The sequence below is a fragment of the Lepidochelys olivacea genome, assembly GCF_965140295.1.
Source record: "Lepidochelys olivacea isolate rLepOli2 genome assembly, chromosome: 1".
In the NCBI taxonomy this organism is placed as follows: domain Eukaryota; kingdom Metazoa; phylum Chordata; order Testudines; family Cheloniidae; genus Lepidochelys; species Lepidochelys olivacea.
In genome coordinates, this window is record NC_140411.1 from 48,106,151 (window position 1) to 48,133,971 (window position 27,821).

At 44.7% G+C, this 27,821-nt stretch overlaps 1 protein-coding gene across 2 annotated transcripts in view; it reads left to right on the forward strand.

The window, feature by feature from the left end:
* MTUS2 (microtubule associated scaffold protein 2) overlaps positions 1–27,821 on the forward strand; it is a 304,252-nt gene that overhangs the window by 259,154 nt on the left and 17,277 nt on the right. For both annotated transcript variants that reach the window (XM_084629404.1, XM_084629405.1), the window contains exons 8-11: positions 8,827–9,041; positions 19,238–19,343; positions 24,267–24,340; positions 27,707–27,805. In XM_084629404.1, coding sequence (XP_084485530.1) covers positions 8,827–9,041; positions 19,238–19,343; positions 24,267–24,340; positions 27,707–27,805 — 494 coding nt within the window. The remainder of the gene's footprint in view (positions 1–8,826; positions 9,042–19,237; positions 19,344–24,266; positions 24,341–27,706; positions 27,806–27,821) is intronic.

The following is a 27,821-nucleotide window of genomic DNA, read 5'->3' on the forward strand; positions in this document are numbered from 1 at the left end:
CGTATTTTACAATAAGCTGACTTATTTAATATTTTTTTCATTACAAAAGCTGTTCTACACAGCTTATTTTTAGCCTTTTCTTCAATAAAAGAAAAGAATTTGTGTTTTAAATCTGTGGGCCAGGGGAATGATGAGTGCAAAGATTTATGATATCTCTTCACTTTCACACAAGCTTTTGCTTTTTTTTTTTAATAGTAGTGGTGCAAAACAGGAGCTACATATATCTTGATGAAGAAGAAATGCATAAACTCCTTATCTAACTCAGGGAGCAGTAAGGGAAGGTGTGACACTTTGCAGGGTTAACCAAGATATTTGGAGTGAATCACTATCACCTGCTTGCAGCAGGAGGGAGCCTTGTCTTTGCCCACCAGGGGAAAATATCCCCAGCTACTAGCCGCTGGCAGTACAAGTATGCCACTCTGGGCTTCACAAGCCCCACGTTTTCCCTCTGCAGGTTAGGTACACACTCCATTTTGTTACACTCAAGTGCCCAGTCCCTTGCCCTCTGGACACATGCAGTATGCACCATTGCGCTGCCTCTGTGGAAGGAGTGCAATCCAATTTACTGGCTTCATGACTGTTCAGCACATCTTTAACAAGAACAGATTTAATAATTTTATTAAGATGATGTTGAAGTAAAAAGAAAACGGTACAGAGTTTAAGCACAGAAGTTTCTGGTTATCAGGGAATAAGGTACAGATTATCAAGGGGTGCGAAATTCGGTTTAGGAGTGGGTGGCGTAAGGAATACATAATCTGCAATCTCCCTGATTGGGGCTAAAAGTTTAACGGGTCAAAGTACAGACACTGAGATATGGGGATATGTTGTTCATATAATGGCTATGTTCAGGTGTGGAGTATAATGAGTGGATACGATGATGAGGATGGATTTACCCTCATTTGGTGGGATTTAATGTTCAGTGAGTTTATGGTTCCAGTTCATATGGTCCAATGGAAAAAGTCTCTCAGTCCCTTTCCCATAGTGGATGCACGATGTCGTACCAGCTCACACCTCCTGGTACTGTCGGTGGCCGGTGATGTGTTCAATGTAGATGTCCCTGGACCATCGGATGGTGTGCGAGACCATGAGGCGCCGCATGAGCTGTGCGTAGCTTCAACCGATCCCACAGGTCTGCAGCACACGTTCATTGCAGGGGTCCCAAGCATCCAGGGCTCCAACGATCAGGGCATCCATCTGCACCTCGTAGCCCTTCGTTCTCAGGGTGTCAGCCAGGGGGGTGTATTTGTCCAGCTTATGAGCTCGGGCTTCGCAGAAGGCCAGGGTCCTGTTCTCAAAGGAGACCGTGATGTCGACAAGGATGATCAGTCAGAAATAAGGTTCAGGAAAAGAGAGCCCATATGTAATTAAAGATGTGTGGATCATACTCTCTGAACAATAACTGTAGAGCCAGCCCTCTGATCAGAAACAGATAAACTCTGAAGGAGACAAGGTGGGTGAGGTAATATCTTTTATTTGACCAACTTCTGTTGGTGAGAGAGACAAGCTTTCGAGCAGCTACACAGAACTCTTCTTCGGGTCTGGGAAAGGTACTCAGAACTCACAGCTAAACACAAGGTGAAACAGATTGTTTAGCATAAACAGTTAACATATATTGTAAGGGAACATTCAAGCTGAAATGGCCAGTTAGCAACTCTGCAATCATAGGACAAAAAATTGTGGGGGTTTAGTGGGTTACAGATTGTTGTAATAAGCCAAAAATCCAGGGTCCTTTTTAAAACCAGGATTTTTAGTGTCCAGCAAAGTTATGAATTTAAGTTCCCAGGCTCCTCTTTGGAAGGTATTGGGCAAGTTTCTTTTGAGGATGAGGACTGAGAGGTCAGATATAGTGATAGTTTTGTGAAAACTCTTTGCCCTCGGATAATGTGGTGTTTTTGTCTTTTATCATTTTCCTGTGTGAATTCATGCGAGAGCATACTGATTGTCTGGCTTCACCCACATAGTTGTTATTGGGGCATTTAATTAACTGGATGAGGTATACTGTGTGTTGTGATAGGCATGTGCAGGACCCATGGATAGGGTTGCCAATTTTAGTTACACATACTCATGGAAAAAGAAAAGGAGTACTTATGGCACCTTAGAGACTAACCAATTTATTTGAGCATAAGCTTTCGTGAGCTACAGCTCACTTCATCGGATGCATCACATTGGATGAAGTGAGCTGTAGCTCACGAAAGCTTATGCTCAAATAAATTGGTTAGTCTCTAAGGTGCCACAAGTACTCCTTTTCTTTTTGCGAATAGTCTATAGGTCATTCACCAAGGGAAATAACATCAGCTTGGTGCTAGGAAAGCTGAGGAGCAGTGATGTCAACTCTGTGATTTAACCTGGAGCAGGTTGTCATCCTAGTAAATGTCATTTTATATCAAAGTCCCTTCCAGCCTGGAAAGCACAAGTGAAATATCTGCGGGGGGAAATATCCAGCCTGAAATCCTCTTGAGGGGATGTAGATTTTGTTTTGTTACTATGTCAGTGACTGTAGCAACTTCCAAGAGCACCTACGTTTTTGAAATTTTGCATTTGTTTGGGCACATGTGGACTTTCTGTTTGTTAGCAATAAACACTGCCTTCATCCTGACTTTGGCCTTGTGCCGTTGCACCATATGCATTGTGCTTTGGACTCTCCTCTGAAGCTTTGTACTATAAAATGAAGCCCACGTCTGTTTCCAAAAGTGGGGGCTAGGGCATTCATTTTCATAGTAAAGAACTGACTATTAAATATAGGTTAACATGTTATACCAATAAAAGAAAAACCAGCAGGATCTTATTAAAGGGGAAAAGGCAAAATGCCACATTTATTGTGAATACAGAAAGAATCATAGTAAGCAGTTAGTTATAGCTATAACATTCCATTCAATTTCATATTTATTCACAGATTCATTCATACACACACACACAGGTTCTGCAAGGTTGTTATCATAGTTACCAGCCTTAGAGTTGCTCGTGCCAAGCCACTGGCCAGGTGGCCTGGACACGAGGAGGAAGCAGGGCCTTGTCAGATGCTCATCTGATGCTCCTGGAAGTTGGTTTCCAGAATCAGACCCCAAAGTTCTCAATTTCTAGAGTCCATTTTTATAGGAATTTATTCCTATGCCAGTCTATGGGAATTGCTTCATTATGCTGTTGCTGAATCAATCAGCAGATGGCACATTCCTGACGGCTCTGTGCTGCCAGATATTATCTTGTTCTTCGGTTCTCCCATCCTTGAGGCTGTTGGGTGGATTCCAGTCTGCCCTCTGGGGGTCCTCTGGTTGTTTCCACTTGACGCCTTCTTCAGCCGATGGACACTGGATTCTTAGGCTGGCACCTCCCTGATCAGTCAGTTATTATCCACACCAAGCATTCATCCACATACATCCTCTGTCTCTATTTTAATCACAATTGTTAACAAAGCGAGATGAATACAACAAAAGGGCAGGGAGTCTCTGGGTGCTGTTTCTGTTGTTACAAAGTATCGCTTTGAGAACAGACTCTGTCTTAGGATGTACTAACACAATTAGCAGCTTGCAAGTTTCACACAGAGGGAGAGAAACAGTAAAAATAAGAGACCAAAAACCAAGAGACCTCTTAATTAGTAATACCCTGGGGAATCAAACTCATTTGTGATTTTAATACAGAACTTCTTTAATATGATCCAACAAACAGACCAACCCATAAGCAAGGCCATTCTGGCCATAAATTACTGGTTATTATTGTCTTCTTTTCATTAAATATATGTAGGGCCCCATTGTGAGTTTGATGCCAGGACCCAGGCTGCACGAGGAGCCCCCAGGAATAATTCTCAGACAGAATTCTTCCTGAAGACTCCCAGAGAGCACATGATACAGCACCAGCTCTGCCACCCCTTCAGTGCATGCCACATGAATGCTCCTCTCCATGCCCAGAAAGCTGTGGTAACCAGTGCAAAGGAGATAAGAGAGATGGCCCCACCCTACCCTCTGAGCTACCTCCCTAGGTTAGTTAGCACCTGCAGGGGCAGTAGCAGAGAGCAATGCCTGTATTCCCCAGTAGTTTTGTGTCTGGACAGTAGGATTGTGTCTGGAGCCTACAGAGAGGTACAAGGGAGGGAAAGAGAACTCCTTGTGTTCTCTGCACTTTCCTCTTCATAATATGCCCCAAGCTCTAACCAAATCACAGATGGTTCTTTTTAAATAATAAGTATCAGATCTGTCCCAGGTGAACTTCAAATAATGCTGGGCCAAATTATTTCCACGTAATGTTAACTAGGAATCCTTTTTCATTGCCTGAAAAGCCAAGATGTGACAACAAGGAAAATGCAAAAATGTAGGGTCACACATGCATTAAATATGGACCTTATTTAAAAGGGGTTTTGATCTGATAATGCTATATGCTCAAGAACAGATCCAGAAAAATCAAAGAGCATAATTATGATCTCAGTTCTATTGCTCCTACTGCACACAAAGATCCAACAATATTTTGAAGTTATGGGGTGTGGATCTTCTAAAGAGCAGAATGGAGCTCCTAAATTAAAATTCTCATTTTACCTGTTGTATTTAATCTTTCTGTCTATCTCACCTAATCTATATCTGTGGGCATGTAGAGAATCTAATCTAAAAGGTCAAGTTCTCAGCTTGTGTAAATCACTATAGCTCCACTGACTTGCTCCATCTGAGAAACATTATATTTTTTAATTTGCCATCTGTCACCGTGACAGTGAAGCTCTGGGGTTTCAGGCATTTATTTCACATTGCTACTGCATTGTGTTGCAATTTCTCTATGTTAAGAAAAGCAAAAGCTCAGTGTCACAATACCAGTGACTCACTAGCTCAGGGGTGGGCAAACTTTTTGGACCGAGGGCTACATCAGCGTTGTGAAACTGTATGGAGGGCCGGGTAGGGAAGGCTGTACCTCCCCAAACAGCCTGGCCCCTGCTCCCTGTCCGCCCCCTCCCACTTTCCACCCCCTGACTGCCCCCTTCAGAACCCCGACCCATCCAACCCCCCCCCACTCCTTGTCCCGTCACCGCCCCCTCCCAGGATCCCCACCCCAATCGCCCCCCATGGGACCCCACCCCCTATCCAACCCTCCGTCCTCCATGTCCCCTGATTGCCTCGACCCCTATCCACACCCCCACCCCCTGACAGCATCCCTGGGACTCCCATGCCAATCCAACCCCCCAGTTCCCTGTCCCCTGACTGCTCCCCCAAAACCTCCACCCCATCCAACCCCCACCCGCACCCTGCCCCCTTACCATGCTGCTCAGAGCAGCAGGAGCTCGCAGCCCTGCTGCCTGGCCGGAGGCAGCCATGCCACTCATGCTGCCCGACAGGAGCGACAGGTCAGAGAGCTGGCGGCGCGGTGCACTGAGGCTGTGGGGGACGGGGTACCGCGGGGGAGGGAGCTCAGGGGCCGGGCAGGATGGTCCCGCGGGCTGGATGTGGCCCGCGGGCCGCAGTTTGCCCACCTCTGCACTAGCTGATAGCAAGATCCATTATTATAAGAACAGCCGTACTGGGTCAGACCAAAGGTCCATCAAGCCCAGTATCTTGTCCTCTGACAGTGGCCAATGGCAGGTGGCCCAGAGAGAATGAACAGAACAGGTAATCATCAAGTGATCCATCCCCCATTAGCAAAATTAGTGGGCTTTCTATTCAGACCTCTACAATTGCTTTGTATCTGAAGGATTTTGTTACCTTTTTTAACATGTTGGTTTATGGTTTGTGTTTGAGAGTTACTTTCTTCTAGTTCAAAAAGTGTCATTTCGTAGCCTTGGCCTGTGTGTTGAGCAATCTCATTAAAGAGACTGCTGAAGGACAGGTTTCATTATAATTCCAATATAAAACTTGAGTAGGTTTCAGTTATAATGAATACAGAGCTTGAAGCTTGATCTCATTGTACTTTGGCTCTTTGATAGTTTCACACAGCAATGGAAGCTAATACAAAATGTAGCTCTGCATAGTCACGCAACAAAATAATAAGAGAACATTTAAAATTATAACACAAAACCGCAAGAGGAAAGAAACTTCATCTAATGTCCATATAAATTGCTGATCTTCTACTTCACATACAAGGCAAGTAATAGGACTTCATACATTGCGTATATTGATCTTGCAGAATTATTGGTTTTTCCCTCCCTCTGTAGGGTGCAGAAGACGTGGGAAGGGCAGAAACTCCATTTCAGTGCTCTCAAAACTATCAGATGGTGGGATACACACCCAGAGAAGCAGCATCCAACTGTTCCCTCCAGTCCTGTGAAACCTCATCTGTGCAAAAACCAATGGTCAGGGCCCTGGGTTTTGATAGGGGCATGGCTGAGTGAAGGTAGTGGCACTGGGTGATCAGCTGCTGTGCATCACATCATTCCTCCAGGAAACCTGCTGGCAAATACTTATGGAAGTTAATAGCGACCCTGAAATCATTAACTTCCACAAGTTCCATTCCATGCTGTCAGCCCCCTCAAAAGGGGTTCCAGGGCTCAGAGGCGGGTGGCAGGCATGGCAGCCTGGCTCCTGATCAGCCATGGTGCTGTGGAAGAGGAGAGTCCGAAGAGTAGTGCAGAGGGGCAGATCACCTGTGTAGCTGCTTCAAGAAAGATTCCCAGGGACTTCACTGGGAGCTGAATTACACCTGGTAGGGCCATGCCTCCAGGCGTCTCTGCAATTGCCATCCCACCAGCAGGACTAGGCCTCAGGAATTTAGGAAGTACAAACACACATATTTCCCTGGATCATTTTCCCCTTTCCGTGGTTTTTCGGCAGGAAGGAATGACGGGAGGTTGTGGAATCCTCATCATTGCAGGACTTTAAGAGCAGGTTAGACACAAACTTGTCAGGAATGGTCTAGGTTTACTTGGTTGTGCCTAGTTGCAAGGGGCTGGATTGATGACTTCTCGAGGTCCTGTCCAGCCCTACATTTCTATGACTCCATGAATTATGAGGGGATTTCTAGAATATATAAACTAAACAGGTTTCAGAGTAGCAGCCGTGTTAGTCTGTATTCGCAAAAAGAAAAGGAGTACTAGTGGCACCTTAGAGACTAACCAATTTATTTGAGCATAAGCTTTTGTGAGCTACAGCTCACTTCATCGGATGCACAATCTGTTTATAGCTATGTTTGTACTGTATGTACTCTGCAGGCCGCTGAAAGTAGTACACAGTGTAGATGTACCTTATTTGACAAACTAGTGCTACCATGGCAGCTTCTGCATGAAGAATGGGCTCAGACTGAAGACATAGCAAAAAGGAGAAGAGAGCATGACCAGTGATAAAAGTAGTAACCACTGGCTTTGGCAAGTAAGCTGAGTGAATGTGACATGGAAATTATAGAGCAAGTGTGTTTATGAAACGATATGAACCTTGTTCACCGAGAGTTGCAACAGCATCCACCATTCTAATTTATGCCATTATTCTGGTCAGCAATCTCGAGATTTGAAATGGGGGTGGGGGGGCAATTTGAAATGGGAAGACAGGAGGGGTAACTAATTGGTGCAGCCAGTCTCCTCAGAAAGCTGCTTCTTCTTCCAAACAAGCTATGTCTATGGGTGGAGGATCTCAGACAGAGGAATGCCATAGTACAGTTCAAAACACATCTGTTTCCTTGCTTTACTAATTTTTTCTCACTTTAAATTTCCCGTTGATTTCAGTCTTCCCCTACTTGAAAGATCTCAAAAAAGTTAGCAAACTTGCTCTCTCAGTGGGTTCTCTCCAACTTCACTCAGCTTGAACCCAGACATGGATTTTGAAACTCTCTGGCGCAGATGGGTGAAGAAAACAAAGAACCATCCACACCATTGACGTACTCAGAGTTTTGGAACAATATCTGTATGCTCCTACAGCCAAATTCAGGCCTGGTGGAAGCAGGTTAAACTTCACTGACTTCACTGGCACTTCTGTTGGGGTTGCACCCAGTTACACCAGTTCTAGGGTGACCAGACGTCCCGATAAAATCGGCACTGTCCCAATTTTTAGTTCTTTGTCCCGCATCCCGACTGATGTATGGTTGGGGTGCCATTTAACGGCTTTGGCCGCTCCAGCGGTGGTTTTTTTTTTTTTACTTCGGCAACTCCGTCTGCTTTTTTTTTTTTGTTTCCCCCATGGTCCCAATATTTTGTCCCTTACATCTGGTCACCCTAAGCAGTTCTGATATGGTCCCTTAACCCAGAGGAATAATAATAATGATGGATCATGAGAGTGTAAATCCCACCATCGCTTGTTGCCTTAAATGTTACTCTTACATTTATATTCCTTAGGTCCATGAAACACACAAACCACTTAATACAAAAACAATTTTAAAAAGTAGGCATTTATTTCTTCAAGGTCTTCTTTTTATATGTGATTTGTTGCTGAACCAGGACTATGCTATTTAGTTTCTTTCCAGGCTCCAGTTTTTCATGTAGATAGAATGATTTTTCACTGTGTCTCAACAGAGAGCAGTGGAAATCCACTTCTTTCCAATTAATTATTGTTAGACAAAGCATTAAATCAGAATCAGAAAACAGAAATAAAAAGTATGGCATCAGAAATCTAGACTCATATTCTAGATCCAGGGTAACACCTATGACGTCAATAGAATTGCCTTCCCTAAGGCAACGTATAATGCCTTTTTAAATCTGTATTGTGAGTTGAAGTGTCTGTGTGTGCGTGTCTGTGGTAATCATTTCTGTAGCCACTGCAACGTTGTTATTATTTGTTTAATACAGATAGTATTGTGGTGGTGTCCAAGAGCCCCAGTCATGGACCAGGACTCCACTGTGCTAGGCACAGTACAAATACAGACCAAAAAGATGGTCCCTGCCCCACAGAAATTACTATCTCAGACCTTACCAATTGTGCTTTCTTCTCTCCACAGCCCTCAACATAGCAAGATGTGAGAAATTACAAAAAGAGAAGGAGGAACTGGAGAGAAGGTTTGAGGAGGAGGTGAGGAAGCTGCATTGGCAACAGCAAGAAGAGCTGCGTGCACTTGAGGAGAGGTTGCAGTTACAGTACAGGGGCGAAATGGACCTCTTGCAAGAGGAACATAGTCTTCAACTTGTGAGGATCAAGTGTCAGCACCAGGAACAGGTCAGCCATAAGTTATTCATGTTAGGGGGATAGAGCAATGCAATTACAGTGCAGGTTACTGGCCAGCTGAATGTCGTGACCTTCTCCAGTACGAAGACATTGGTAACAAGCTGATAACTAATAGAAGATCCAGGTTTCCTACCCTTCCTAGTCTAAAGAAAAGCACATGCTTCTGACTGTACAATGGCTTTCATTCACACATCCTAAAGTGCTTTACAAATAACTCACTTGTGTGGTACCAAATATAAATATTGGGCCCTGTCCACCACCCTTACTCACAATGAGCAGTACCTTACTCCCATTGATTTGAATGACTCTACATGTAAGTAAGATACTTCCCAACACAAATAAGGGCAGCAGAAGCTTGCCCGGTTATATTTCAAATTACAGATAAAGTGGGGCAAGAGCGGTGAAGTGACTTACCCAATGGCACATGTTTTGTCAACGACAAAGGATAAAATCCAGGTTTTCTGACTTCTGTTGTTCAACCATTTGACATTATTGCCTCTAACCGAGCACATAACTTTGACTATGAGCCTCAAAATTTCTCCTGCCTTTCTTTCCTAAATAAATTGAATTACACAGTATTTTTAGCCTCATTTTTTAATAAGTTAACTGAAGGGCCATTTTAACTCACATATGGGCCTATTACTGTACTCGTGTGTAGACTGTGGTAGAATCGGATGTGCTAGCAGGATGCTCTGCTGTGGTTTATGGAAATGACTCCTTCCATTGACTTTGAATAATTATTCATATTGCACACAATTAACAATTGATACGATTAAAAAGATTTCAGCCCTGACAGACTCTACCCGAAGACTAAAGGCAAATCGACACTACAGCGCTACATTGGCACAGCTGCACCACTGTAGCACATCTGGTGAAGACACACTATGCCGGTGAGAGAGCACTCGCCTGTCGGCATAATTACGCCACCTCAACAAGAAACAGAAGCTATGTTGGCGGGAGAGCGTCTCCCACTGACAGCGCTGGCATGGACAGCGCAAAACTTGTGTTTCTCAAGGAGGAAGGTTTATTGCACCCCTGAACAACGTAAGTTAGATGGACTTACGCAGTACTGTAGACCTGCCCTACCAAATGCTATTCGTGGAAGGCTCTTCTCATTTTAATTTCTGTATCTTCATCATATCTGGGTGGAATCTAACCCTGAAACCTAAGAGACAGCCTAGTCCTGTTGCCTGCAGGGTCTCCTGGCTGAAATTTCACAGTACTTGGCTTCTTTAATATGTACCTCATAGTTTAGTGTTTGGATCAAAAGCCTGAGACTCAGAATTCCAGGGTTCTTCTATTCTTGGCTTTGCCTCTGAAACACTGAGTGATCTTGGGCAAGACACCTAACTTTTCTGTCCCTGATCCTTGTATGTAGTCATTTGCAATTGTGTGAAGTGGATGTAAAGCACTAATCAGTCAAAATGACTCTAACTTTGCACAACGGTAAATGACTACATATGGTGCAAGATATGGAGAAGGAGACACAATGTCTCTGAGTTCATCTGTCTGTGAAATGGGTAGGATATTATTCACATTCTGTACCAAGTGTGTTGTAAAACACTTTGAGATCCTGGGAAGACAGTACAAGTACAAAGTGGGGAGATGTTGATTTTATTTTTATCAAATGGTTCCTTATGGAGGCTTAGAATGTTGGCCTGGAAGAGATGGGGTGCTGCACCACGTTATGTTGCTATCTACTGTCTTATCGTCTGGATGGTATCCAGAGAAGGAAAATGGTGGAAAACGTGTATCTAGGACTCACAACCAGAGGGGCTAGCACTAGAGTTGCCAGGATTAAAATTGGGCAGGAAACAGTCTTCCCGTCCTGCGAAAATTGTCAAGATTTCAAAGCATCAGGTTGAAAATGAGACCTTCCAAAATTAGGGAGAAAGACAGAAAGAGAGACATCCTAAAATAGCCTATAGCCCAGTGGCTAGGACATGCCCATGGGACATGGGTGACATAAGATCCTGCTCTGAATCCTGACGAGCTCTAGCCAGGATAACTGCATAACTGCACGAAAGCTCATGCTCAAATAAATTGGTTAGTCTCTAAGGTGCCACAAGTACTCCTTTTCTTTTTGCATAGCCACAAACTCTCCAATGTAGCTTCATGCTGAAAAGGGAGTTGTTGGCAAAAGGAGGCTTTTTGTCTGGGAATGTACATAGAGAATATCCATGCTCCTCCATTTCTAGCCTGAAGGTGTCTGTTCACATGTTGTTGGGTTTTTTTCCTCACAGCCGATGAACGAATAATCTCTTATGGCAGATTCTAGTTAATGTCTTTATCAAGGATGTTTTCCTTCAGTCTACTATGTAAGGTTTGATTCCTTTGTGGCAGGGATGGGAGTGCTCTTGCTGGGTTTTGACCATTCTGAATTGCTAAATCCTTTTGTAGCTATTGATCTTAAATCCTTCCCAACTGTGCTTGTTTTACCCAATGCTTCTGTCTGAGCATTGATTTCCTAGTATGTGGTGGGAAGTGTTGTGAAAGTTTGAGTCAAAGGGTCTTTGTGTTTTAAGCTAGAGAGTTTCCTTATCTTCGTTCTTAATCTTTTACTATCTATACTGAAACGTACTTCTTGTTGTTTTTACCCCTTTATGTTGAGTCATTTTTGTTGGTTAAAGATGTCTTGTTGTGAAGTCTATATACTATCAGACATTACTAATTGTTCAAGAACTCATAGGGGAGGTTTTCAGTTGCTGAGGATTTAAGCTTTGGGGTTTTTTTTTGTTTTTTGTTCTTTGTTTTCTTTGCAGTGCTGTGTTTCTATTTATTTCTTGGGCAGCTTTTAGAGATATTGGGCAGGATGGTGCTTTGCTCTTACTCAGGTCAGACAGGTTGTTCTGGGATTGGACTATTAGCATCTTTATCTTGCTCATTTCTCAGTCTGTTATGGTTTAATCCTCCACACTAGTGCCATCTGAAGTAATGGAAGTAAGTCTGTCTGTCTCTCTCTTTGCCAGACACTCCTCTTTGCTCCCTGCTCTGGACCTTTTCCCTCCCACGATTGCTAAAGATACTCAAAGCCTCTAGCTCTGCTGTTCTGAAAATAGCATTATCATTTAGCCTCACTTCTTCAGTTTAACCCTTCTAATGTCTTATCTATTCCCCTCATTCTTCTAGTACTGTGGGTTCTGACTGGTCTATCTGGTGCTCTCTGAAGAAAGATTGCCATTGACTATACAAGCTTTCCTTTCCCACTCCCCTTTTTATGTTCTAGGAGCCCTGTAAAGGGCTCCCTGTGGCGCTTTCCAATGTGTTTTTCCCCCATTCATGCTCCACTGTGTGCTCCCCCATCCCCAAACACAGCAGGGCTCTCTCTCTCCCCACCACCTGTGTGTTTTGGTCGGGACTCAGAGGTGGGAGGAGATGGCAGTATAGAGGGCAGCTGCTCTCTTAACAGAAGGATTTTCAATGGAAAAGATGCCTAGAGTTACTGCTTCTTGGACTAGCTTGAACTCCCTCGCATGTGTCTTCTGTCAGGGTAGGATGCAGGGATGGTGGGGGTTAGCTTACAGGAGTAGTGCTGCCCGAGTGGGAGTTGAGACCCTCTGGAATCCATGAGGTCCACTTTTGCTGTCCTCATTCATCTTAGGCGTCCACTGGGTTTGTAGACCTCAGCCCCTACCCTCTCTTCCACCCCCAAACCTTCCCACAAAAGGGTATGATCCTCCAGGAAGTAAAGGAGTGTCAAACTACTGGTGGGGTTTGCTGGCATTTTAGTAGAGTTGGTCAAAACATGTTCCAGAAAATATATATTCATTGAAGTACCATGTTTTGTCCAGGTTGAAAAATTCCCTAGAGATTTCTTGATTTTGACTTAAGTTCTTGACTGGAAGTTTTTTGAGGCCCATGGATCTCTGGTCATTTCTGACCAGGGAGAGAGAGACCCCAGTCCAGAACCTGACCTCTTTAGTCTGAAAATGGGCGTTTTGACTCATGCCCAAAAACATTGGAAAGGTTTTGGTTTCATTCCAAAGTGGAATGAAAACAAACTTTGAAACCTCGAAAGTTGTCGTGAAACAGAATTGTTGTCCTCTGGCCTGCTCTAGATTTTGTCTGCCTGTGGGCTTTCTCCTGGAAGTGTGAACATGGGCCAGTACCACCGCGGGGGTGGGAAGCGGGGTTGACACTGTGTATGTGTACACAGCAAAAGCTGTACTTGGTCTAGCTTACCCCAGATAGCTTGAATGAAGCTAGCATGGGTAAGAATAGTGCTGAAGACAGCTCAGCATGGGCTTCAGAGTGGGCTAGCGAGCTGAGTATGTACCCAGGGTCTATGCCAGGCTCATATTATCCACACTGAAGCCCACACTACGCTGTCTTCACTGCTGTTGTTACCCGCAATAGGTGGATTCAAGCTAGCTTGGGTAGGCTAGCCTGCATGCAGTTTTTGCTAGGTACACATATGTGACTGGGGTCCCAGTGAGGGCCAGCTGTGGTCACACAATTAGGGTGAACTGCAAAGAATGGGGCAGACAATCCCCAAAAATGTGGTGGATATTCCAATACTTAGATTTACCAAGCCAGCATAAAACAACTTCTTTTTTGCCTTACTGGTTACTCAGAAGTCCCAACAACACAGTTCCCTTAAAGTGATCCAGCCTCAGGCCTCCATCCAGGTACCCATGTCAAATATGATGATTTCTGAAAACCTTATTTCATCATATAAAAGAAAAGGTTCTACCAATCCCAAAGGATCAGACACGTTACCTCCCAGGTTAATGAATATTCCAGATCTTACCCAAAATCACGCTTACAGCCAATTCTTCTTACCTAAACTAAACTTTATTAAAAAACAAAAGAGAGAGAGCATGGTTAAAAGATCAATATATATGCAAACATGAGTTCAGTTCATTGAGGTGCAGATTCATAGCAGAGATGGTGAGCTTTGTAGTTGCAAAGAGTTCTTTCAGAAATGTCCATAGGTTATAGTCCAATGTTCAAGTATCATATTCAGGGTGTACCAGCGTAACTGGGACCTCAGTCTTGCGACTCAAATTTTCCCTGATGAAGCCTAAGCAGCTCTGAGATGAACAGGATCGGGACCCAAGGATCTTTTATACAATTTCATGTCCTTTTTGACAAGTTGGAGTTCCTGCAGGTAGGGGGAAAGGATAATTAGGATGACTTTGAAGGAGGTCCATCACTGGTACTTAGCTATACGAATTAACATAAGGCAATTTGCTTGTTCCTCCACCATTCACAGTACATTTCAAAGAGAGATGAATACCAAGATATCCTGTTTTTAAGGGGACAGTCTCATATTTAAGTCTTCCTGCAAGTGTCCCAGAGGTGAAAGTAATCCTGTACGCCCAAGTACGGTGTATTGGCAAGAGCCGGTGCACCGTACCGGGACCGGCTTTCCCAGACGACAATTTAAAGTCCTGGGGTAGCGGCGGCAGGGCTCTGGCAGGGATTTAAAGGTCCCTGGAGCTCCAGCCGCCGCTACCGCTCCGGCCCTTTAAATCCCCGCCGGAGCCCTGCTGCCAAAGCCCTAGGGTAGTGGCAGCAGGGCTGCGGAGGGGATTTAAAGAGCTGGGGTGGTAGTGGTGGCTGGAGCCCCGGGGCCCTTTAAAGAAAAAGTTGGGAAGAGGCTGGGCCTTAAATCCCCGGGCCCTTTACATCTTGATTTAAAGGACCCGGGGCTCCAGCTGCGGTAGTGGCGGCTGGGAGCCCGGGGCCCTTTAAATCACCCCCGAGCTACCAGCTGCAGAGGCGGCTGGGGGCTCAGGGGCGATTTAAAGGGCCCAGGGCTCTGGCTGACGCTACCGCAGCGGAGGCCCAGGCCCTTTAAATCACTGAGGAGACTGCTGCCCAAGCCCTGGGGTAGCGGCAGCTGGGCTCCATCGGGGATTTAAAGGGCCCTGGGGCTCCAGCCGCCGTTACCACCCCTGCCCTTTAAATTCCCTCTGGAGCCCCGCCGCCACTATCCTAGGGCTTCGGTAGCAGGGCACTACCCTAGGGCTTCTTCACCTGTGCCTCCTCCCCGCCAGGAGTGTGGGGCTGCTCCGTCCTCCAGGCACCCTCCCCTGCTGAGCCACCTGTCTGGCCCAGTTCGCTGAAGCCCCTGCAGTCTGGTTCCCTAGGCCCTGGTGCACAATGCTAGGGCTTAACCCCTTCCTGCCCATGCTGTAGCCAAGGGACAGGAGGCGGCTGGGTTATGTCGGTGGCCAGCTGCAAGCTGGAGGTGTTAGCTGCCTTTCCACACTGTATGGGCAGGAATGGACAAGCTGTTTCCAGCCACAGGGTAGCTGCAGTGGGTGGGGAGCGAAAGAGATGAGCTCTGCAAAGACATGGGCCAGATCAAACCACCTCTCCCCTCCCCCCACGGCTGGAAGCAGCTCCTGTCCCTTCCCTCCCACACAGTGCTGAAAGGCTGCTACAGTCCACATTCTGGTTTGAACCCTGGCTGAAATCTGGGGATTGGGAGCATGTGACCTGGCATGCCCCACACGTGTTCCCTCGGGAAGATGCGGCACCCGGTACTAGGAGAGGCGGGTCCATCTCAGAGGCCCAGCCAAGCATGGAGGGCAGAGGGCACAGGCAGGGAGGGTCAGGAAGGGTCAGGTCGGTGGGTCACCCCCACAACCCGTGTAAGAGAGGTGTATGGGATTGTGTGTGTGTCACCTCTCTCCGTGTGAACCATAAAGCCTTAAAGATAAGAAGGTAAATAAAAAGAATCCAAGTACGCAGTATTTCTTTTAACAGGGGCTCAATCAACTTGATGTTAATTTGAACATTTGTACTGCATAGTTCTGGCTGATTGCCATTGAACTCTCTTGCATACAAGTAATTTTACCAGATGTCCTGTATTCAGCATAGGAAATATGGTCACCGTGGTCAAGGTTGCGACCCAGTGGACTGGGTGTCCCTAAGCCTCTGACAGCTAGAAGCTGGGACTGGATGACAGGGGATGGATCACTCGACAGTTGCCATCTTCTGTTCAATCCCTCTGAAGCATCTGGCATTGGCAGCTGTCAGAAGACAGGTCTTCTGAACCACTGATCTGGCCCCACATGACCATTCTTACGTTCTTACGGCTTATAACTCCTTTGGGAGGTAGTTGTTACAGATGGAAAAACGAGGTTAGGTGACTTTGTCAAGATTAATGAGTGAGTCAGTGGTAGACCTGAGATTAGAACCCAGGAGATCTGATGCCATGTGCGAAAGAATCGACCTACTATGAAAAGGGGCAGAGGAGGCCACAGTGGGAGAGCAACGGGAGCCAGAAGGAAAATGGGTATGGAGTCAGAAGTGTAGGCTGTGCAAATCCGTGGAGAAATTTTTGAAAACTAGCTTTTTGGCTTTATTGAGCGGGAACCTGCCGGTGAAGCTGGTGGTGAGAGGAACTCTGCTCCTGTTTCCTAGATCTCAAAAGATTAGGGATTTAGCATCGTCATTCCAATGGAGTGTTGTTCATACAGAAAGCAAGTAAGGCATGAAAAAAGATTTAAGCAAGCACAAGGTAAAGAATTCTGGCAGTGCTTCAGAAGTGTTGATAGGCTGACATACAAACAAAGAGAATATACATACTAGGGGAAGGGGTTGATGGTATTCATACACATTACCAGCCAGGGCCTGCTCCAGGCACCAGCTTTCCAAGCAGGTGCTTGGGGTGGCATTGAGAATGGGGCAGCAGTCCGTGTCCCGCGGCGGCAATTCAGCAGCAGCTCTGCCGCGCGCAGCGGCAATTCGGTGGCGACTGCTTGGGGCAGCAAAATTGGTAGAGCTGCCCCTGTTACCAGCTCACTAAGCCACCCAGCCCTCTACTCACTCACACTTTAGAGCTCATCTCAGCAACTAAATCCCACTTTGTTTTCTGAATAATTCTTAACTATAGCACCGTCTCTTCTTGTTATCATTAAGACAAGTTTGTATAATTTCAAATTCCAAACTAAAGTTATATTTTTCATTCTAAATGTAAATTTATCTAATTTAAATAGAAATGTGGCAGCTAATGGCTGAGCTAACTTAGATATTTTGAATGATTAAATGTAGTAAAACTTTTATTCTTATCTACACTAGTTCTGTGGCTCTGTCTTTGTTCTCTAATCTAACATTGTGTAAATAAAACAGCTGTGTGCATGAAGCAACTTCACAGTGAACAGCTGTTTCACTCTAAAAAATACAATTGGTATACCACATTACAAAACAACACAAGAGAATATGTTTGATTAGGGAATGTGATCATTATAACTCACAAAGCCCAGAAGAGCAAGTGACTTATATAGTCCTTTATATATGGCAATCAGAAAATTACTCTGAAGGAGCCTGGAGGGCCCAGGAAATTGGAAATGGGATACAGATCTTTTCAGCATTAGGTCATTGGGTCAATAGTGGCAAGGACTCATTCCCATCTGATGTTTTTGCATTGGCCTGCTCCGACGTGAGTTGATGGTTCTAGTCCATTTCTATTAGGAGAGTTGTCCAAATCAACAGAAACCACCACCGCAACTGATACTACATGGCACCATTATAGACTAAGGTTTGAGCAAGCATGGAGACCAAACAAAGAGGCAGTTCCTCCAGCTCCAGGTTGGAACGATTTGGAGAAGTTTATCTTGTCACAGCCTGTGATGTGTCTGTTCCATAGAGATGCCAGGTGCATCAGTCTCCAGGGGTGCCAACCTGGCACCTTTCAAGAACACTAACTGTACTCAAAATATAAAGTGGAGGGGAAAGCCACCTGTAAAAGAGATTGAAATGATTCCAGTGACTTATGTGGTAGATTAATTGTCTGATCAGCGCTGTCACAAGAAACAATGTAGTTGTAGAATCTTTGCGATAGTTAATCAGAATGAGAGGGTGACTATTTGTCACCGGACAAGTATGAATGAATATTCAAAAGGCTGAGGCTGTTTTACGTGATTTTTTTATGAGCATTGTGTTTTGATAACAGCTACATGACACAATTCCATTATATTTGACTTGATGCCCATCTCTGGTGCTAAGAATGAATCTCAGCTAAATTAAGAGGTTTTAATCCTATGTGATTTATTCAGACAAAACTCCCATTAGTCTTATTTATATATATTTATTCTTTATTGTCATTATCATGTCAAAAATAAACCACTGTGTGATCCACCAATGGGAGCTGAAGAATAAAGTGCACTTTGTTGAACCACTTCTTAATATATTCACCTCCTTGCCTATTTAGCCACTGGATTGGCCTAATGTTGCCGTCAAGTAATTCTATATTCTCACTCCTGGGTCTCATGGACATAACAAGAAAAATTTGGAATCTGGCTATATCTTATCCACAGGCCCTATAATAAAAGATGTGAAGGAACGATCCATTGTCACGCCTTACACAAAACCAGCAGTTGTGTTATCTGAATGTAGGCAGTGGAAAGGTTTGCTGGTCTATATATTATCATGTAGCTTTTGTCGTTGTTTGCATCTGACTGAAATAACAGGAAAGCTTTCAGTGATCAGTAAGAGAAGAAGAAGGGAAACTTTCTGATTTCAGGGGCATCTCAATCATTTATTTTTGCACCAAGTTGAAAATGCGTGTGCTTATATTAACAGAGTGTATCAGTGATTTACTGGGATTGGATTAATAAGCATATGAGCATTTTAGCTGGGAATAGGAGTTTGTAATGATGATTCTCTAAATAATTATTGTTCAATTAACAAATTATATTTGCAGTTAGCTATTATTTTCGCTGTTTTTCTATAAATAAATGCTAAATCTTTTTGGCATCTTCCATTGAGGTTAATTCAAGGTCTTAAAATAAAAATAATTGTAGTAGAATACTATGAAGGGCAATAAACCCAGGATATCTTGGAATTGGATCTGTTTATCAGATCATATGGGAGAGTCTGGTTTGTTAATAACATTTCAGTTTATGGGCTGCTGAGGTTTCCGAACACATAAATGGCCTTGACAAATGAAAGGTTTTCAGCCTGTGGTTTTTTTTTTTAAATTACCACTATTGTTACCATTAAGTTGCAAGAGCAGCAAAGCAGGCTGCAGTGGCCACATGCCGTCACTCGGGGAGTCATAACACACTTTCTGCAATTAATCATTACACTCGATAACGTAAGAACTGTTGCACTCAATCCATGTCATCTGTAATTTTCCACGTCCCTGGTGTTTTCTGATAGTTCCTCCTGTTGGTGCTTCATAGCACTAATATTTTTCTGTCCATAACTTCATTTTGTTGTCTTTTGAACAGGTGGAAGATATTTCAGCCACTCACGAAGCTGCAATGTTAGAGATAGAAAACAATCATACAGTTGCCATTGCAGTACTCCAGGATGAGCATGGCAACAAAGTTCAAGGTAATCCTGAGACATTTATACATACGGAACCATCCTAGTCCTAAAGTTGGGAGTGCTGTGAGATAGGCTTGAAGCTCCTTAATCCCCATCAGATGACAAAATCACAGTTGACCGATAACCCTGGCCCTCTAACTTTGGACTGAATTCTCTCTATGTAGTTGCACTGTAGGGAGGTGATAAAGGGAGGAAACAATATTCCACAATGAAACCCTATAAACCTTCATCGGCTGTCTTTGCTGCCAAGGACGAGAGCAGAAAAGCACCTCAGTACATGCATAATGCTTAAGATGGGGTTGACTAGAAAAGGCAGAACCCATGCCTTTTGATTGCTTAGTATACCCCGACATCCACTCCAGAACACATGAGGACTCCAGTCACTCTTAATGGAAACATCATTGTTGTACACATTTAAAATTAGACTGAACTCACTCATAAATACAGGGCAGGGAATAACTCTGCACTTTAGAGTCAGTGCTGCAATGGGCAGAGGTTTGATTTTGCCAGGTGTAAGTTAAGGGCTATTGCTATGGGCGCCAGCGTTGTAGAATGGCTGCTCCCCAACACCTTCCCCTTCCTGGTCAGCCACTATTGAAATGCAAGACCTTACGCACACATTGTCACTGCAGAGAGGCTCCCGGCAGGCACATAGAATCCAGCCCAGTGTAGTCACCAATTCCTGCCCTTCGTTTTGTAAAACTGCGTGCCAGCTTTTCTGTTACACCAGGGGCTTTGATGAGAATAATATCATAAGCCTACATTACTGGCCAGTTCTAGGGAATTTATACTGATTGATGTGGCGTATAATAGATACCTACAGTATGTGCAAATGATTTTGACCCCTGAATAATGAAAGGACAGTTGTTTTTATGGCAGCATGGTTACAGCCTTAAACTAGACATGTCACTGCTAATGTCAAGCTGGACCCTGCAAGGTGACACCTGCCCTCCGCTCTCTGGGGGTTAGTGAGAATTGAGAGGTACTGGGGACCATGCACAGTCAGGCCCTTCGTGAAATGAAATGTTAGTTTTAGCCAATAGTCTTAGGCTGTGAAGGATGGTGAGCATTAACCGTGGAGACAAAAGAAATTAAACGGCTGCGTTGGAGAGTGCAGCCGTGATATGATTTAAAATGAAGACCCTGGTGCTAATGGTGTTGTATATAAGCCCACCAGTGAGTAGCATTAAACACCTATAAAGGGAGCTAAAAAAGGAAGCGGTTAGTGCTCCAGTGCATTTCAGACCGAAATACTGCATGGGAGGAATCCTTCATTCAGATTGGAAGGAACTGTCATGCTGTGATCAGCAAACTGTGAACAACTTCAGGCCTGATCCCACCAGGTGCTGAGCACTCAACTTCCCATAGCTTCACTTGGCGGCTCTCTGCACCACTCAGGATCTCACAGTATGAGAAGTCTGCATTATGCCAAATGAGATTCAAATGCATGACTCCCTTTGAAGTCACAGGGAGCTGCATAGTTGCAACTGAGAGCTGAATTCTGTCTGTATTGGTGATATTCCCAGGTAATGGAGATCCAGAACTTAGGGTAAAATTTTCAAAAATGTTCATTGTCTTAGAAGCCTACATCCCATTGTCAGGAGAGATATAGATACTTTGAAGCCTAACCTTCATTGAAAGTCAATAGGAATTAGGTTTCCGAGACTTGCATTTTAAAGATATGTAGATGTTGCTCCGATCAGCACTGTAATACCTTGAGACTTAGGAACCAAAGTCTCATTTTCAAAAGTGACTGAGGCATTTAGGAACTTAAGTCCCCTTGACTTTCACTTTTGAAAATGAGATTTAAGCTCCAAAATAACTTAGGCCTTGCAGTGCTGAGCAGAGCAACACCTAAATACCTTTTAAAATCTGGACCTAAATCTCTTTGGAAAATAGACATATGCTTCTTAGTCACTTAGACACTTATGAAAATTTTACCCTCAATCCTTTGCCTTATTGTTGTGTGTCCATGTGATCTGATCAGACAATCAGAACACAGGCACTTCAGAATAAAACACAAAACACATCAATTTTCTTGTGTGGATTGATATGCAGTGGGTACCACTCTCTCTTACACACACACAAACAAACACCGGATGCCTAATATTTAAATAACTATGTAACGGCATGGCACCCCACCTCTCTCAAGCACCCCTTCTGATTGGGTGTGTCTGCTGTCTTTAAATAGTCCTGGCCCTAGTATCAGGCCATACCCCCAGGGCTTCCTGCCTGGAGGCAATAGTTTCGCCCTCATAGTCTATTCTGGTTCCTAGCTCCCCAGCTGGGCCACTAAGTAGTTCAGTTCCCCTTCTGGGGGTTTATTGCTGTCCGATTGTAGGCCAGTTCCACAGTAGCTATGGGTGGGGGACGTCTGGTCCACCCACTACTCCGGGTCCCAGCCCAGGGATCATAAGAATAGCATACACATGCCATCATGTCTCTTTAATTACACTGCTTTCAGTTCCCTGGGCCACTTCCCCACAACCCCAGCCTTCACCAAAGCTTCATCCTTACCTCAGGACTCATCTAATTTCAGGCCCAGCAGCCAGGCAGGAGCTTTTCCTCGCTCCCCTGGTCCCTGCAAGCACTGAGCTGTCTATGGTATTGCAGTTCCCTCTGACCAGCCAGGAACAACATCTGCACTTCTGTATCTCCCTGGTTCTCAGCCAGGGTTCGCATACCCCTGGGGAGCATGCAGACATCTTCCAGAGGGTACATCAGTTCATCTAGATATTTGCCTGTGTTACAGCAGGCTACATAAAAAGCACTAGCGAAGTCAGTACAAACTAAAATTTCGTACGGACAATGAGTTGTTTATACTGCTCTATATACTGTACACTGAGATATACATACAATATTTATATTTCAATTGATTTATTTGATAATTCTATGTAAGAAAATAATTCTATGTAAGACTATGATTTAGTCATGGGTATTTTTAGTAAAAGTCAGGGACAGGTCACGGGCAATAAGCAAAAATTCATGGCCTGTCACCTGTCCATGACTTATACTAAAAGTACCTGTGATTAAATCTTGGGGGGGGGTGCTGCTGGGGGACATCCATGGGGGCCACTGCTAGGGGGGAGCCGGGAGGGCTTCTGCTGGGGAAAGGGGGGGCACCCAGGGCCTGTGACACCAGCTGTCCGGGACCGTGGACTGCAGCTGCTCCAGATGGCCAGCCAGGGACTGCTGCTGGGGGCCACGGACCATGGCTGCTCTGTCCAGCTGCCCGGGGACCGCTGCTGTGGCCAGTGGACCATGGCTGCTCCAGGACTGCTGCCGGGGGCCACAGTAGCAGCAGCTGATATGGCTGTTCCCGGGGCTGCTCCAGCAGCAGCTGATGTGGCTGTCCTGTGGGCCACCTGAGCAACTGGCCCCAAAGCCAGCTGCTTAGGTGGCCCTGGGGCCACACTGGCCCCTGAAGAAGTCACAGAGATCATGCAAAGTCATGGATTCCATGACTTCCATGACCTCTCTGTGACAGACACAGAGTCAAATTATATGGTAAAAATGAGAAAGTAAGCAATTTTTCAGTGATAGTGTGCTGTGACACTTTTGTATTTTTGTCTGATTTTGTAAGCAAGTAGTTTTTAAGAGAGGTGAAACTTGGGGGTACGCAAGACAAATCAGACTCTTGAAAGGGGTAGTCGCCTGGAACGGCTGAGAGCCACTGCTCTAGCTCCAGCAAGGAACTGTCTCTGGAGCTTCTTTTATATGGCCCTCCTGCAGCCTTTCTGATTGGCTGTTTCCCCTGCAGCCACTCTAGGCTGCTTGGAGGAGTCCTCTACTGCTCCTTTCCTGGGATGGGTGTGGCAGGACGCCGAAGCCTCTAGCAAGGGATGTCTTGGCCTAGTGCACCCTGTACCACTGTACTAGATTTTTCTATTACATTCCTGAATTAAGTAATATTGCTTAGGTTTGTGCTCAGCCTTTTAGAAACACAATTCAGAACCATCTACTCTATGTTAGTTGAACTCTGCAACCTGTTTCCTCATCCTATAGACAGAAAATAGTTTGATATCTTTTAAAATTATTATTCCTTTTGAAAACAAAACTCTTCCCTGACTGAGGATATTTTTAACTACTCAACTACTTCATTTTTCAGTGATGGAACTCCAGTGTTACTGTTGAGGCATGTGCTGTCAGAATTTTTGTGGGTTCTTCTCATAGCACAGGTTTCAAGTACCCTCTTGTGGATGAAAATGGCATTGCACCAGTTAAATTGTAATGTACTCCAAGCATTCATGAACAAGGCTGATTGGAGAGAGCTGATTTTATTTATTCAATCACAGTTTGCTACAATTGGTTTAGTTCTTAAACTTTAATCTACTTCTGATTATTAAATCATAGGTGGGTGACTTATTCCAATAATTATAAAAAGAATCATATAATACTTATATAGTACTTTATGATCTTCAAAGTACAACGTGCTCATTAATTAATTAACCCTCCCAGTATTTCTGTGAAGAATCCTAGGTAAATATTCTTACACACATTTTTGCAGATGGGGACCTGGACACATACAAGAGATTTAAGGCCCAAACTTAATATTGTCCATTCATTCAGTGTACCTCAGTTTTTGATGCATGCCTAGAAATATTAAGGGCCTGGTTTTCAGAGGTCTGAGCGCCCACCATTCCAGTCAGACTCAGTGAGAGCTGTGTGTTCTCAGTACCTCTGATTACAAGGCCCTCAGAAATGGAGGCACGCAAAATCAGTGGATGCTTTTGAAAATTTAGGCTTTTGTGATTTGCCCATGGCCATGAAGTGAGTTATTGCCTGGCTCCTAGGCCCTGCTCAGTCCACTAGAGCTGCCTTCCTAATAAAGTTTGGTTCATGATAGGGAAGATAAATGTACTCGCTGTCCATGATTTATACTGTTTCTTAGAGCCATTTAGCAATGTAATGTTTGTGGATTTTCCCTAGAACTGATGTCTGCCCACGAACTGGAAAAGAAAGAATTGGAAGAGAGTTTTGAAAAACTGCGGCTGTCACTCCAGGTTAATACTTTTGTTATGTCCAAAGCCCAATGATGCTGCAAAACTGGTCATTATGATAGCACTTTAGTGACATGGAATTCTCTCAGCCAGTCTAAGGGCTGCTGTATAGTTACTGCCCCCTAACTGTACAGCATTTTCTCAGTAAGGCAGTCCCCCCAACACGGGTAGGTTCTGGATGTCTGATTTGCAACATGACCATGCCAATAGTTCTCAATAACTATAGTATGTGAATCCCGGCACTCTGATTGGCTAATTGCTGTTATTAGTCAATCCGAGTTTAGGGATTTGCATAATTACTGTATGATGATTTTTAAAGGACTGTCCAGCAATTATGCACATTTTATCTGTGCTGATCGGCTAACCCCTCTGCTCTGCTTGGCTCTTGTGCTCATTCTTTTCAAGCTGTATGCTAGCTACAAAGATGCCTCCTCAGCTTCTCTCCCTCCAGTGGAAGCAGCAAAATGCTAAATGTGCCTGAAGGAGAAGAGGGAAAACCCCAAAAGCAAAGAAATTGCAGCTGGGGAAATAGATTTTAAGAAGTTTTTTTAAAAAATGTTTTGATTCATTTGCCTTCTTCAGGCCCATCTTGCTCCCAGCCAAGTGAATGGGAGCAAAATCTAGCTTTCCTCATCCATCCCAGCTGGACTCTTGTCCTCACAATAGTTTTATATACCAATTTGTAAAATCTCCCCTTTGGGTTCTGCAGCTCTAATCTGTCACTTGCACTGTCCTGTCTCTGTTTGCCTGACACAATTTCTCCCCATAATGACCAGCTGAAAATCAGATCAACTTAGAATGGGTATAGCGAAATTCAGCTTTCTGTTCTCTAGACTGAGATCGAAATCCACCAGGAGAAAGTGTATCCCTGTGATGCATGCTAAATGTGCAGCTCTTGTATGAACAAGTAAAGGTGCCATGTTAAATGGTGTTAGCGCTGCTTGTTTATCTAGTCAAAGACTAATTTTGCTTTTCAAAAACCAAGTAACTTGCACAATTCCACACAGCTATTGCAGCAGCATTGACTGTGTAGCTATAGAATTGAAAATTCTATCAGTGGTTCTATTATTCGGTGCAATAAACTACATTAATGGAAGGTTATGGTTAAGATTTTACGCAGACAAAAGACAGAACTTCAAAATGATTGGCCTCCACAGCAACTGCAGCTTTTGCAGATGCTGTACGTAAGGTAGGAATATTAAAATCTTGACCTATTAATGCGCCATTTTAATACAATCACTTTTCTGATCAGATTGTTTCTCAAATCATTGGTCCCCTCCTGTGTATCTTGCTTACTTACAAAAACAAGATTTCCTTGCTATCGTGCAAAGTCATCCACAGGCCACAATCAGGAACTCTGTGCTCATCATGAGGCAGAGCTGTCACTGTTAAATAATGCACCTGCATGAGTACTGAAACTTCCAAGACAGTGGTTCACTGAGGTTAACATTTAAAATCCTTTTTTCCATAAAGTAATTAAAGAGATTAGCTATAGCAGTAGGATCAATAGCACCTACATGTTTCAGTCTGAAGCCTTCACCAGGGTCAAAAATACATTGAGTGTCTCTTGAATCCCATCACTGGGCTAGGTGAGTTGTTTTATAACCTGTAGTATTGTTTTAGTGCTGCAGAGCTAATGCCATGATGAAAGAGTAAGCTGGATTCTGTTCTGCCTCATATATCATCATCAAAAGAGTTACCTACATTCTGACTGCAGAATCTCTGTCACTGATAATGATGCAAGAGGCAAAAAGAACACAGCGTAGTTTTCAGATCCCAAGTTAAATTTTCTAGCAAGGCAAAGGAAGAAGAGTTGCAAGCAGATCCTTTGTTACTTGACTCCACAATCCTTAATTCTCCACCTCATCATTTTCCTCACGAAGATGGCAGAGATCCCAGATGCTGCTAAAGCTGATGGATAGCAGCTCTGCAACTATTCTGAACCAAGCTGCTGGACTGAGAGGGAATTATTTTCCCCTAACCCATCTGATGCCTCCTAGCAAAGCCCATTTATTTGGGCTTTAGCATTTGGTCCTTAGAGTGCTGTGAACAACCCCCTTTCATCTTAGTGGAGTGTTAACTCTGAAACATAATGATGACAGTCCAAAGTCAATCATGTTAGCTCTTTCCAGAGGTGGCACTGGGGGGAGGGGAGGCTTGCAAGGGCTATAGCCACCCCAAAATTTGTCTTAGCCTCCTACAGCCACCCCTCCCAGGGCAAAGGTTAAATGTTATGCAGCTACTTCTCAGCTGCTGCTGGCAGCAGTGCTGCCTTCAGAGCTGGGTGCCCGGCCAGCAGCCACCACTCTCTGGCCACCCAGCTCTGAAGGTAGTGCCGTCACCAGAAGCAGTGCAGAAGTAAGCCCAGACAGGAGGCCGGGAGGCCTGAGAGCAGCCCCTGGCCTGTGTCCCCATCTGCCGGGGCACGCCACTCAGGGCAGGTGGAGGATCCACGGTTCCCCACAGCGGCCTGGACTGACCCACTCCATCCCATGCTCCTGGACCCTGCCACCATGGTTGCTGCTCTCTGAGGGCTCTGCCAGCCCTGGAGCCAGGTCGGCTGCGAGCAGTCGAAGGGTGGTGGGGAGCTGAGGAAGAGCTGCAACCCTGGGGCCCCAAGCAACAACAGCAAGAGGAGAAGACGGGGGAGTGGCATGGCCCCTCAAACCATGGCACCAGCCAGCGCATCAGCTGCTTTGCACTGCCTGGCTCTGGCTTCCGGCCTCCGACCTGGCCTGGGGAACGGGGCCCCAAGGGGGAAGGAGGAGGTGGGACCAGAACTTACCTGAGGAGGAACAGGGGGTGTGGCCTTGTGGTGATGTGGGGTGCAGCCCCACAATTTTCTGTGTAGCCCACCTCAGCCTCCCCACTGGGAAGAAACTGGCACCGCTCCTGACTCTTTCACTGCTTATCATTTTAGCCGAGGCTTCTAGCTGCTCTGAAGCTTGGGATTGTGAGCAGTATTTGAGTACCTCCCCACGCTGATCCCTGAGGAGCACTAACCTTGTAGAGGTTATCTGCTTCATGTGTATGACACAAACATGCCTGTCCTTCAAAGCAAGTGGACTGGGTCTCACACAGCCAAAAGGGCTGGGATGTCTTAGCTTGATACAGTTTTAGAAGCAGCTGTTGGTGGCCAATTTAAGCTAACCAGATGATTAATCTCCGGTTCTCCACGTGAAATCCTGATTCTGTTAGTTACCAAGTTATCAAAATCTCCACTGTGAGTTTGAGTGATTTCATGTAAAAATGTCACCTCGCAGTAGCTTCTAAGCCCTTCTACTCAGTTCCCCCATGTACTTTGGCAGTGGTGGGAAATTATTTGCATCATTAGAGCCTAATGGTTTTTTTATTTGTCATTAATTGCAGGACCAAGTAGATACCCTCACCTTCCAGAGCCATTCTCTAAGGGACAAGGCAAAGCGATTTGAAGAGGCTTTAAAGAAAAACACTGAAGAGCAACTAGAGGTAGCTAACAACCTTA